We start from the raw sequence: 11,272 nt of genomic DNA, 5'->3' as shown, positions 1-11,272 counted from the left end.
TTGAAGAAGATACAAAGCGTACGACGAAAGTGGGCAGAGCGAACAACACGTCTGTCTCTGTCGGCGGCCGAAAGCAAAGTGGATCTTCACCTCCCAGTCGTGCGGTGCGCGCACTGTCGGACAAGCAGTTAACTACCGAACTCCCTTGTTTGAAGCTTACGACCGGTTCCAGCTGCCGCAAGTTACATTCCTATTGTAAAGGACCGATGGTTTGTATTCATATCGGAACAAATAAGAAATAAAACCTGGAACAAATTCTTAGCATATTTATTGTAAAATATTTATGACACATTTGACCAGATTCCCCCTCACCACACCTCGAGCAAGACTGAGGGCTTCTCAGCTCACTCACACTCTTATAGGGTGATCTGACGAGTTGTCAATAGTGATATATGAAACTAGGAACATTTTTCCCACAAAATTTGTTCAAACTGAATGGCGCCTAATCTTGATCGTGTATTTACACTACTGTCCAGTGCCCCGAAGCTGTATGTGTCATACATATATATATATATATATATATATATTATATATATATATATATATATATATATATATATATATATATATATAAATATATGACCCCGGGCTGTGGGGGTTAGTAGTAAAGGTAAAACAGTATTCTTCCTTCTCTTTCATCCTCTTTGCTTGCTTGTCTCGCGAAGAGGGGCCCGCATCTGTGTGGTGTTGATGTTTGGGGATCTCCTCTCGTTTTGGAGGGCAGTGCCCTTTGGTACGAGAGGATATCCTTTTTTAATCATATCTTTTTTCTGCAGGCTAACAGTGAGCGATAGTAGATCACAGCTGTAGGTGATTGGATATCTCTCCACATTAGTGATCCTAGCCCTTGGGATTGCACCTGTGACTTATTGGCATGCTGACATTGGCCCTCGAGTGTGTGTATGGTTTCCCTGCTGAAAATCATATTAAATTGTTGCTGTTATCCCGGAGTTTCATCACTGGACAGCATCTGAGCAGTTGCCCTGTGGTTGCTAACTCTACTTCTGTGATGTCTGTGCTTCTTCCTGTAGAAGAAGTCCTGCGGAAGCATGTCGCTTCATTCCCCTTCCCTTCCTTTTCTGAAGCTCGAGGAGGCCCCAGAATCGAGACCGGCCTCCTCTGGCCAAGAAGAGGAAGGATGCTTCTCCTCCCCTAAGAAATCCAGCTGCAGGATTTCTAAGGAGTTCCCTCCTTAAGAGGCAATGGGATCTCTTGTCAGCTCTTCCCAACCTTCGGGTTCATGAGCTGATTCGCTTGCCCCTGGCCTTGAGTTTTGGGAGCCGCAGAAGTCCAGGCTTTGGCTCGCATTCCCGTCTAGACAGGAGCTGTGCCGGGTTCTCGGTTGCAAGTTTTCCTGAGCAAGCAGCCTTCCAAGGGGGCCCACGCATCTACTGTCAGTAACAGAGAGACCTATCACTGTCTTGACAGTTGCACAGGACGAGAAAAGAGATCAAGCCGCGTTGGTGACTTGTTTCTGTCTGCCAATGTGTCGAGCACTCATCAGTGCTTGGTAGTTCCCACCTGGTGTCTCAGTTCCAAGAAATCATACACCTGGATAATCAGCTGAGGAGGCATGAGTTCTCTCGTCGGCTCTTCCTGACTTGCCCCTTTCTGCCAACATGTTGGGCATTCCCAGAGTACTTGTCAGTGCCTGTTAGATTCCCACTTGGTGTTCCAATTCTGAGGATTCGAACACCTAGAGAGACTATTCCCCCTGGCTCTTTCTGTCATTTAGGCAGATTCCAATTTGCAGCTTCAATGGGGTCGCGCGTTTTATGAGCCTCGAGTGCATATGCTGTTGAATCGCACTCCTGATCCAGTTTTAAATGCTCGCATATAAGACTGATTTTTTCCTACACGATATACAAACCCTTGGTCCTATACATTAGGAATTACTTTAAGCGTAGGCTGGAATACCCTAAGACCCTTCCCGGAAGGTAGGTCCCCGACGCTGAATCCTACGGAGAGCACTCTGCAAGATTCTTCCAATTCACCTCGCCCCTCCCAGTGTAGCCAGAGGAAGTAGAGGGGATAGGTTAGGAAGATTGGATGCTCTTGCTTGCCTTGCTAGCAGAACTAGCAGAAGTGAGTCGTGGGCAGTCATCAACCTGTAGTGATGCCCACGACGCAAATTTAGGAGTGTTCTTGCCCTGGAGAAATGCTTTCCTGAGAAGGGTACAAAACTTGCATGGTAGGAAACACTTTCCACCACCAAGACCAGTCGGTCACACAAACGTAATTGTGGCCTGAGTGGAGTTGATCGAGCAACTGACTGGCAAAAGCTGGTACCGTCCTTCCAACGCATCTATGTCCCCTTTGGTTTGAAACCATAGGGAGGACTTAACGAGGAACCTCCTATCAGTCTCACTGGGTGCATGGTCTCGCGAGACCATCACATCATTCCTGGGAACTGAGCGGTCACCTCAAGTGATAGCTGGCAAGGTGTGAGTCACCTGAGCGACTCGCCCCTTTCTTCCATTCCGTGCCCGAGTCATGATGGTGAGTGGACTTGGCGTCAATGACTGGATGCGCGCAATTCACGGAAAAGCTCACGAACAAGCGACCGACATGGAACTAGTTTTAGAGGTAGAACCTCCAGGACTAGCAGCAGAAGTGCAAACTGCAGTTGGCACTTCTACGGCTCCCGACACACTAAACCTGGGGACAGTGTGACTGTTCCTCTTCCTGAAGCAACAGGAGAGCTAACAGAAGACCCAACTGCCTCCTCATTTTACTAAGTCCCATGACGAGACTTCTTAGGGTGGGACACTACCTTTTCATTCTCCAACAAGGGAGCCTTAGAAGACGAAGGGGAGGAGGTTCAAGAAGACGATGAAGACAAAGAGGACGATGACGACACTTGACGAGCTCTCTTCCTCCTTGACTACTTCGCCAACTTCCGCAAGACTTCTTCTATAATAGTCACCAGCAGAAGTAGAGTTAATAATCACAAGGCAGCTGCGTAGACACTGTCCAGTGATGAACAGGATAACTGGCAAATTAATATGATTTTCAGTGGGGGAACAGTATACACACTCAAAGGCCACTGTCACAGGTACTATTCCGAGGTTAGCATAGCCAACAGAGAGAGATATCCAACCCGCTACTGCTGTAATCTACTATCGCTCGCTGTTAGCCTGTAGTATAAGAATGAAAAAATATGATTAAAAAAGGAGGATACTCCTCTCGCATCTAAGGGCACTGCCCTCCGAAATGAGAAGAGATCCCTCAAACATCAGAACCCCCCACCCCCCAAGTCAAATAAGCTGGCGAATGAGAAGAAGGAATACCCGGAGAAAAAACAAAAGGCAAACTTCCAAAGTTACCTCTCAGTAATTCTTCAAAGCGTAAGCATATATGTAAAATAAGTATGTATATGTACTGTCCCACCATGACATTAACCCTCTTACGCCGACTGGACGTATTTTACGTCGACATTTTTTGTCTCCCGTGTGCCGACTGGACGTATTTTACGTCGACTTACAAAAGTTTTTTTTTAAATTCGCGGAAAAATACTTATAGGCCTACCAGCCTAAAACTTTTGCATCACGCGCCTTGGGGGATGCTGGGAGTTCACGGATCAAGGTGTTGTTTTGTTTACAATCGTTACGCAGGCGCGCAAGCGTGAATTTCTTTCTTGCCGCACTAAAAAGTATGTGTGACACATCTCGGAAATTATTTCGTCACTTTGACATAATTTTTGTACCATTGTAAATTAGCCGTTACATGGAGTATTTTATATGAAAATGTGCGCATTTTTATGTAGAATACAACAATAAAATACTCATGATTGTAGCTTTTATCAGTTTTGAGATATTTTCATATAAATAAAGATAAATGCCAAAATTTCAACCTTCGGTCAACTTTGACTCTACCAAAATGGCCGAAAAACGCAATTGTAAGCTAAAACTCTTATATTTTAGTAATATTCAATCATTTACCTTAATTTTGCAACTAATTGGAAGTCTCTAGCACAATATTTCGATTTATGGTGAATTTATGAAAAAACTTTTTCCTTACGTCCGCGCGGCAACTCTTCCGAAAAAAATCATACATGCGATTGTGGTAATGTTTGCACCATTTTAAAATTAGCCGTTATATAAAGTTTTATATATGGAAATGTGTGCAATTTCATGCACAATACAACTAAAAACAACCCATGGTTGTAGCTTTTATCAGTTTTAAGATATTTTCATATAAATATCGATAATTGCCAAAATTTCAACCTTCGGTCAACTTTGACTACCAAAATGGTCGAAAAACGCAATTGTAAGCTAAAACGCTTATATTCTAGTAATATTCAAGCATTTACCTTCATTTTGCAACAAATTGGAAGTCTCTAGCACAATATTTCGATTTATGGTGAATTTATGAAAAAAATAAAGTTTTCTTTACGTCCGCGCGGTAACTCTTCCGAAAAAATCATACGCGCGATTGTGGTAATGTTTGCACCATTTTAAATTAGCCGTTACATAAAGTTTTATATATGAAAATGTGCGCAATTTCATTTAGAATACAACAAAAAAATAAGGTAAAATTGAAGGTTGTAGCTTTTCATTTTGAAATATTTGCATATAAATCACGATAACTAGAAAAAAAACCACGTTCCGTCAACTTTGACTCTACCGAAATGGTCCAAAAACCCAATTGTAAGCTAAAACTCTTAGAGTCTAGTAATATTCAGTCATTTATCTTCATCTTGAAACAAATTCGAAGTCTCTAGCAAAATATTTAGATTTATGGTGAATTTAAAAAAAATCTTTCCTTCCCTCCACTCGCGGATTCTCCGCCACAAATCTCCGAAATGCGTACGTCCCATTCTCGGAATATTTGCTCCGTTTCATATTAGCCATTTCATAGTTTTTTATATATGAAAATGTGCGCAATTTCATGTAGAATAAAACGAAAAATATTTAAAGGTTGTAGCTTTTCTTATTTTTGAAATAATTGCATATAAAAAATATATAGATAAAAAAATTCGACATTCGGTCAAATTTAACTCGTCAGATATGGTCGAAAACTGCAATTGTAAGCTAATACTCTTACAGTATAGTAATATTCAATAATTTTCTTCATTTTGAAAGAAATTGGAAGTCTCTAGGACAATATATAGATTTATGGTGAATTTTTGAAAAAAATATTTGTTTACGTCCGCGCGTTACGAATTCATGCATTATTTTGTGATAATATTTTCTCTGTGTTGCTTTTATCGTTTTACAATGTGTTATATACTAAAATGATCGCAATTTAGTGTACATTACAACGAAAAAAAAGTAACTTGTTACCTTTAACCGTTTTGCGCACAGCGCGATTTGAATACAATTATATATGAAATTTCGTTTTGGCGCTATCATATATCGCATTATTTATATATGATAAAGATAATTTTTTTCATTTCTGATGGTTGCATACTAAACTTCAGCCAATGACAAAAAAAGGAGCCAAAAATAAACTCTTAATCTTGAAAACTAAGCGCGCTGTGATTTTTTGAAAAAAATATTTTTTCCGCTTCCGCGCTCACTCTGAAACACCTCCGGCACACGGGAGACAATTTTTTTTTTACCGCTTCGGCGTAAGAGGGTTAAAGGGCAAAAATAAGTGATAAGGGTGGACACACCCATGCTGCCAACCCTTAACACATAAAGGGGAAAGGCAGCTAGCAAGGCTTATCACAAAAAGTGGGTTTGTATATTAATTATTAAAGCCAATTATTCATTAATATTAAACACAGTATGTTCAAAATATTAAAAAACTATAAGAGAACGATGTCACTGAGAAATTGTGGTTAACGGCTAGTCAGCAAGAGCTCACAACATATGTCTTCAATAGAAGACAACAGAAAGCGAAGTGGAGTGTAGACCCCGCTACCAGACGGTAGTTACTGCATTGTTCAAGAATTTAACGGCTGTGCTCCAGCTTTGCCATTCCTAATGTAAGGTTTTTTTGTATATGAACAAATACAATTCAATGTACTTTAAAAAAAACTGTGATGCTGTCATGCCATCTATATATGCAAAAAATGCCTCTTAAGACCAAATACTACTTGGTAGTATACATTAACTCAGCATTTGGAAAACACTTTTAAATTGGAGAATATAAAAGCTTGATTCATGTCCAGTTTTATTTGACTATAGTGTGACACAGTATAATAGTAATTCAAATATTTTTCTTGTAGCAAACCTAACACCCTTTCTTGCTCAACCAAACAAAAATTCTACCAAATTGAAAAAAAAAAATTGTCTGACATGAATAAAACTATTTTATAATGATGAGAAATAATTTATGAATGACAATTTTTCAAAAATTACATCTATTGCACACACCAAATGACTAAATATCAATATTGCACAACTTTTTCCTATGTACCTTATGAATAATCAATGTTTGTGTATTGCTTTCCAAACTACCAAATTTATAAGTGCTTACATATTCAAATATATTATATATAAAAATAAAGCCAGTAACATTTCATTTTCTTTTTTCTTAATAACAGGAAAAAAAACACACATGAGCACTTTGGGCACTAAGAAACTTTCTTCCAGCTAACCATTCCAACACAGTATACTTAGACAACCTAAATAAGTCAGCATGCAGTCTCCAAGTAACCAACCTTTTTAGACATTTACATACTTTCCTCACAAAAGCTAGCACTACTCTCAATCTTGGACCCAAAAACTGGTCTGCTACGTACTACATGCGGTATTATATCATACGGTTGTCTAGCACATGCTGTATTGTTCAAGAAATTTAAATAGTTCCCTCCCAAAATATATTCTACACCAAGATATATGTAAAAGCCAATTTATTATTATTATCTCACATCAGACGTGATAAGTTTAGTGTCATTGCACTGCACTGCTCTTTAAAACAGAGATACTCATGTACAGTCTATACAGTATATATATATATATATATATTTATAATGTATGTATATAATACAAGATTCATCCCTGTCACAGGCATTTCACTATAATTGCCATTCATACAATATAAATAAATTCTGAACAATGCCAGTGTCAACCCCGTGAGAAATTAGTTTTTTTTTATTATTATTATTATTCATCGTCTACGAAATTCCAGCTCCACTTATGACTGATACAATGGATTGCTTTATTTGGCAGGACATGTAACTCAAATATACAAACCAGGATTATCGCTCGTAATGAAGGCCAATAATTATACTCAATCAGAACAACAGGAGATTCAGAGATAGATTAGACAGGGGGAGAGAGAGAGAGAGAGAGAGAGAAAGACAAAGAACTAGAGCTACTAATGGAGTCATTACACCTCACAGAAAAATCATCATATGGCGCATTTACGTATTGAATATGGCGCTACACTGATATAAAACTCCAAGGAGCAAGTACTGCTATGTTTATACTGTACATTGCTCTAGAAGATTATACTTTTGTCAAAGCAAGCACAATAATATATACACAGTCAAGTCTTCACAATTACAAGTTTAATATACAAATACTGTACTGCTTTGACCTGACCAAGCTAGGATTGCTACCCAATACAAAAGGGGAGAGCCAATTCTGAACATCACAAAGAACATCAGAATTAACAAACGAGCTATTTTTAGCTACAAACATACTTTTAATTGCATGCAATAAAGAATCATCCAAAGATTTAAAAAAAACTGGGAAAATATTCCAGAACAGGATGTCACAATGTAAAATCACTTATTTTTCATTTATATTCGATAGAAAAACTTTCTATTTTTTTCCATTTTTCTCATAATATTCAGGCAGGCCGGGCAGCTCCCATCACTATAGGAGCTCAAGTCCATAATATCACAGATATGCAAAAACTGAGAGAAAAAAAAAATCAAAACATAAACACATAGAAACTAAGGTTATGTGCATATAAAAAAATAGAATAGTTTTCTTTGATACCTGAAATACACAAAATGTGCACAAATTGTAAAACAAGCGAGAGAGAGACAGAGAGATCAGGGTATGTAAATCATATTTTCGTGCGAGTGGGGTGCAGTGATTCTGGGAATGGCATCATATTCACCAATCATGGTCATCAAACCTCCACACTCAGCAGCAGTGACAGAGTAAAATGTATTCTTTGCAAAATAAAAACCGCACCATAATTCATCCATCCGATTTATCCTTCAACTATTTTTATTGCAAAAACCTCACTCCTCTTCATGTCATGCAATGTACCGTACTCAATTTATGTTTTACTTCAACTTTCATTTCAAGCTTTGTTTTCATCCTAATGCAATGTAGCACCTTTTGTAATCTATGTATACCATGAGCAAAAATTAATTTTTTTTTTTTTTAGAAACATTACCTTGTTTTTATAAGCCTAAAAGCAATTTTCAACATGCTACAGAACACTTCCCGTGACTATGATTCGCTATATGTGCTACAATGATTCTAAAAACATGAATGCTTTGAATGTGTCCTTACCATATGAGAACTTGAGACCACCACAGTTGTCAAGGACAGAACACAAAATACAAGGTTCCTCTTTTGAGACAAAACTAAAACCTCTTGAAACACTGAATTACATTATGCTCTAAATGCACTGATCTTAAAGCTACATCATAAATGATTTCTTAAACATAGAATATTGTTCTATAGTAAGTAAAAACACAAGCAACTGATGGTGTTACTCCCTTACATCTACCGGTATATCCTAGATATTTTAATAGAATTAGCAACGCTTTTAAAATGTAGTATACACTGGAATTCACCTGATTTTTGCTTTGTAACAATTCATAAAAATAAAAATAATTTTCCTGCTGGTATTAATTTAAATAAGAAAAATCTCCAAGAGAGCATCATAGTTAGGTAACAAAATAAATATAATGTTTCTAGTCAAATAAGCACCATTTTTAATACTGAAATATAAAGAAGCAGAACAAACAACAACAAAAACTGATTCACCGGCAATGTTGTTAGTCTGGTTAAACGCAATCACAAGCACCATGTAGTTTGTGGCCTTCCAAAGAAAATATAATTTCATAACTCGAGTTTCAAAATCACAGGGACAACTTAAGAATACACAATGGCAATGAGACTCACATAAAGCAAGGCATGTTACAAGAATTCATGGCAAAAAATGTTGGACATAATGGTATAAGTATAGAGCAATGCATCTGGTGACAAATTTGTAGGAAGAAAGGACACTGCAAAGAAAAGAACTTCACCATTGAATGTTTGAGAGATTTTTAACAGAAGATACAGCATCATACCAGATAATCTTGAATTGAGAATTTTCTGAAACTTCCTGATAGGACCTAGCAGGTCTACAAAAAATATTTTGATTAGCAAACAGAACAAATGCTCTATTCATATCACAAGTTAACATAAGAGTTTCCATTACTCAAATTGATTACAAAAATGATGCAAATTTACTCATTAAGCCATACAGCTGTTACAGCCATAATTCAACATTCCTCTTATGAGCTACTAGATTTTGTGATACTAATCATCATAACAAATGACGTAATCTATTTGCTTATTCCAAGAATGAAGTAGTATTCATTCTTCAACAATTTATTGAACTTCTTCCTGAAGCCAATAACCTTAAGCTACCATGAAATCCAATCCATTACTTCACTTAAACAACCATATATACCTCCATACACTCTGTACATAAACATTAAGACACAGCATAGACAAAGTGCCGTCACTAAGTCTTCCCACGCTCTCTCAGTGACACCGTAGCTGTCACGGCTAAGAGAATAAACCATGCGGGATTCTGAGAGACCACTGAAGCGCCTTAAAGAAAACATAACTGGGGTAAGGAAATGCAGCAAGTCATCATCCTCAAAATTCAGGAGGCACAATGTAAGCTGTTTCCAAAGTGAGGACGGTAGGCGCCACAAGACTCTCTCGTAAACACAAGGATGCATGGTTGCTCGCCACTGTAATCTTTTCTTGCGTGTAAGGCAACTGAATTTCTGAGCGACACTTCCCATCTGCAACCTTGACACACTTTTTGTCAAAACGGGATAATGACAGAATCGGTTGAGGCAGCACTTTTTACTCGCATGGGAGAGTTTAGGGCACGATTTCTTATTAACAGAATTAACATTTTCAGAGCAAACAAGAGTCCTGGATGAAGAATGCGGGCAATTTATGGGTACTCGTTGGTTTTCACTGCAACAACTACAACTGAGTAGCACCTTTCTAAATGAAGTTTTAAAAACTGTTGTCAGACAACGTTTGACTTGAGGCCTATAGTGATAGCAAGTGCGCCGAGCTCCAAAAGGCCCATGGATTAAGCGAGTTCCTTTCTGAGAGTTAAACACTGAAAACTCTTCAACATCCACAAGTTGTGCCTCAGAAAATCCTTTTGATTTCTCAGAGGAAGTTGAAACTCTTGATGAAATAGATGGATTTCTACTATGAGAAATAACATTCTTCTTCTTCAGTCCATTACAGTTGGCATCTTCAGTGTCTTTCTCTACTGTATGTTCTCTGGATTCTCTGAAGGAAGAATCTTGATACATTCTTTCCTGTGGAGTCATAGAATAGTAACAAGGATCCTCGTCATAATCATCTTGGTGCATAACGGAGCCTCGGGGAGTCCATGACTTGGGGGTTACTTTGGAACCAGACCTCGGGATTTTGGGTACATGGAACTGTCCGGCAACTGCGTAGGGGGGCGCAACCCACTCTTGAATCTGCAAATGTTGTTTTGAGGTTATAATCAAATATAATAGGTAATGCATCAACTTCTGTGACCATCAAAGAAATTGGAGAGAGAGAGAATATGTCTACTTTAAAATAGTAAAAAAAAAAAACTATTATGATATCACTTGAAAACAATAATGATGCAGTCAATTGTTCTACAAAAATATAAAATTAGTAAATTAATAAATATTGTGTCACACAAAATTCTACATAAAATGACAATTTGTCCAAAATTGCATTTTTCCTAACTATACAAACCTGAGGTCCTTTTACAATAGGAAGGTACTAGCGGCAGCTGGATAGGTCGTAAGCTTTCGAACAAGGGGTTCGGTAGTTAACTGCTTGTCCGACAGGCGCGCGCGACTGGGAGGTAAACAAATCACTTTTGCTTTTGGCCCAAGCAAAAACTGCAGAGTGAGGGGTGGCATGAGGTGGGACTATGTGTAAAAGGACCTCAGGTTTGTATAGTTAGGAAAAATGCAATTTTGGACAAATTGTCATTTGTTCCGACACGGCATACAAACCTTCGGTCCTTTTACAATAGGAAGACTCACTTCTTGGTGGGAGGAATCTGAGTCTTTTGTGAACAGACTGGTGTTCGCCCAACCTTG

General features: G+C 38.2%; 1 protein-coding gene across 5 annotated transcripts in view; it reads right to left on the bottom strand.

Annotated features, from left to right (window-relative positions):
- Positions 1–6,107: 6,107 nt before the first annotated feature.
- Positions 6,108–11,272, bottom strand: part of LOC135221639 (kinesin-like protein KIF3B) — a 155,214-nt gene continuing 150,049 nt past the window's right edge. For 2 of the 5 annotated variants that reach the window (XM_064259316.1, XM_064259317.1), the window contains exon 17: positions 6,108–10,651. In XM_064259316.1, the coding sequence (XP_064115386.1) occupies positions 9,554–10,651 (1,098 nt within the window). In that variant the 3' untranslated portion in view covers positions 6,108–9,553. The remainder of the gene's footprint in view (positions 10,652–11,272) is intronic. The other 3 variants (XM_064259318.1, XR_010316059.1, XR_010316060.1) reach the window with 3 other exon arrangements.

This window comes from Macrobrachium nipponense, chromosome 3, assembly GCF_015104395.2.
Source record: "Macrobrachium nipponense isolate FS-2020 chromosome 3, ASM1510439v2, whole genome shotgun sequence".
In the NCBI taxonomy this organism is placed as follows: domain Eukaryota; kingdom Metazoa; phylum Arthropoda; class Malacostraca; order Decapoda; family Palaemonidae; genus Macrobrachium; species Macrobrachium nipponense.
Note: the sequence above shows the minus strand (reverse complement) of the source record. Positions and strands in the feature narration are given on the sequence as shown.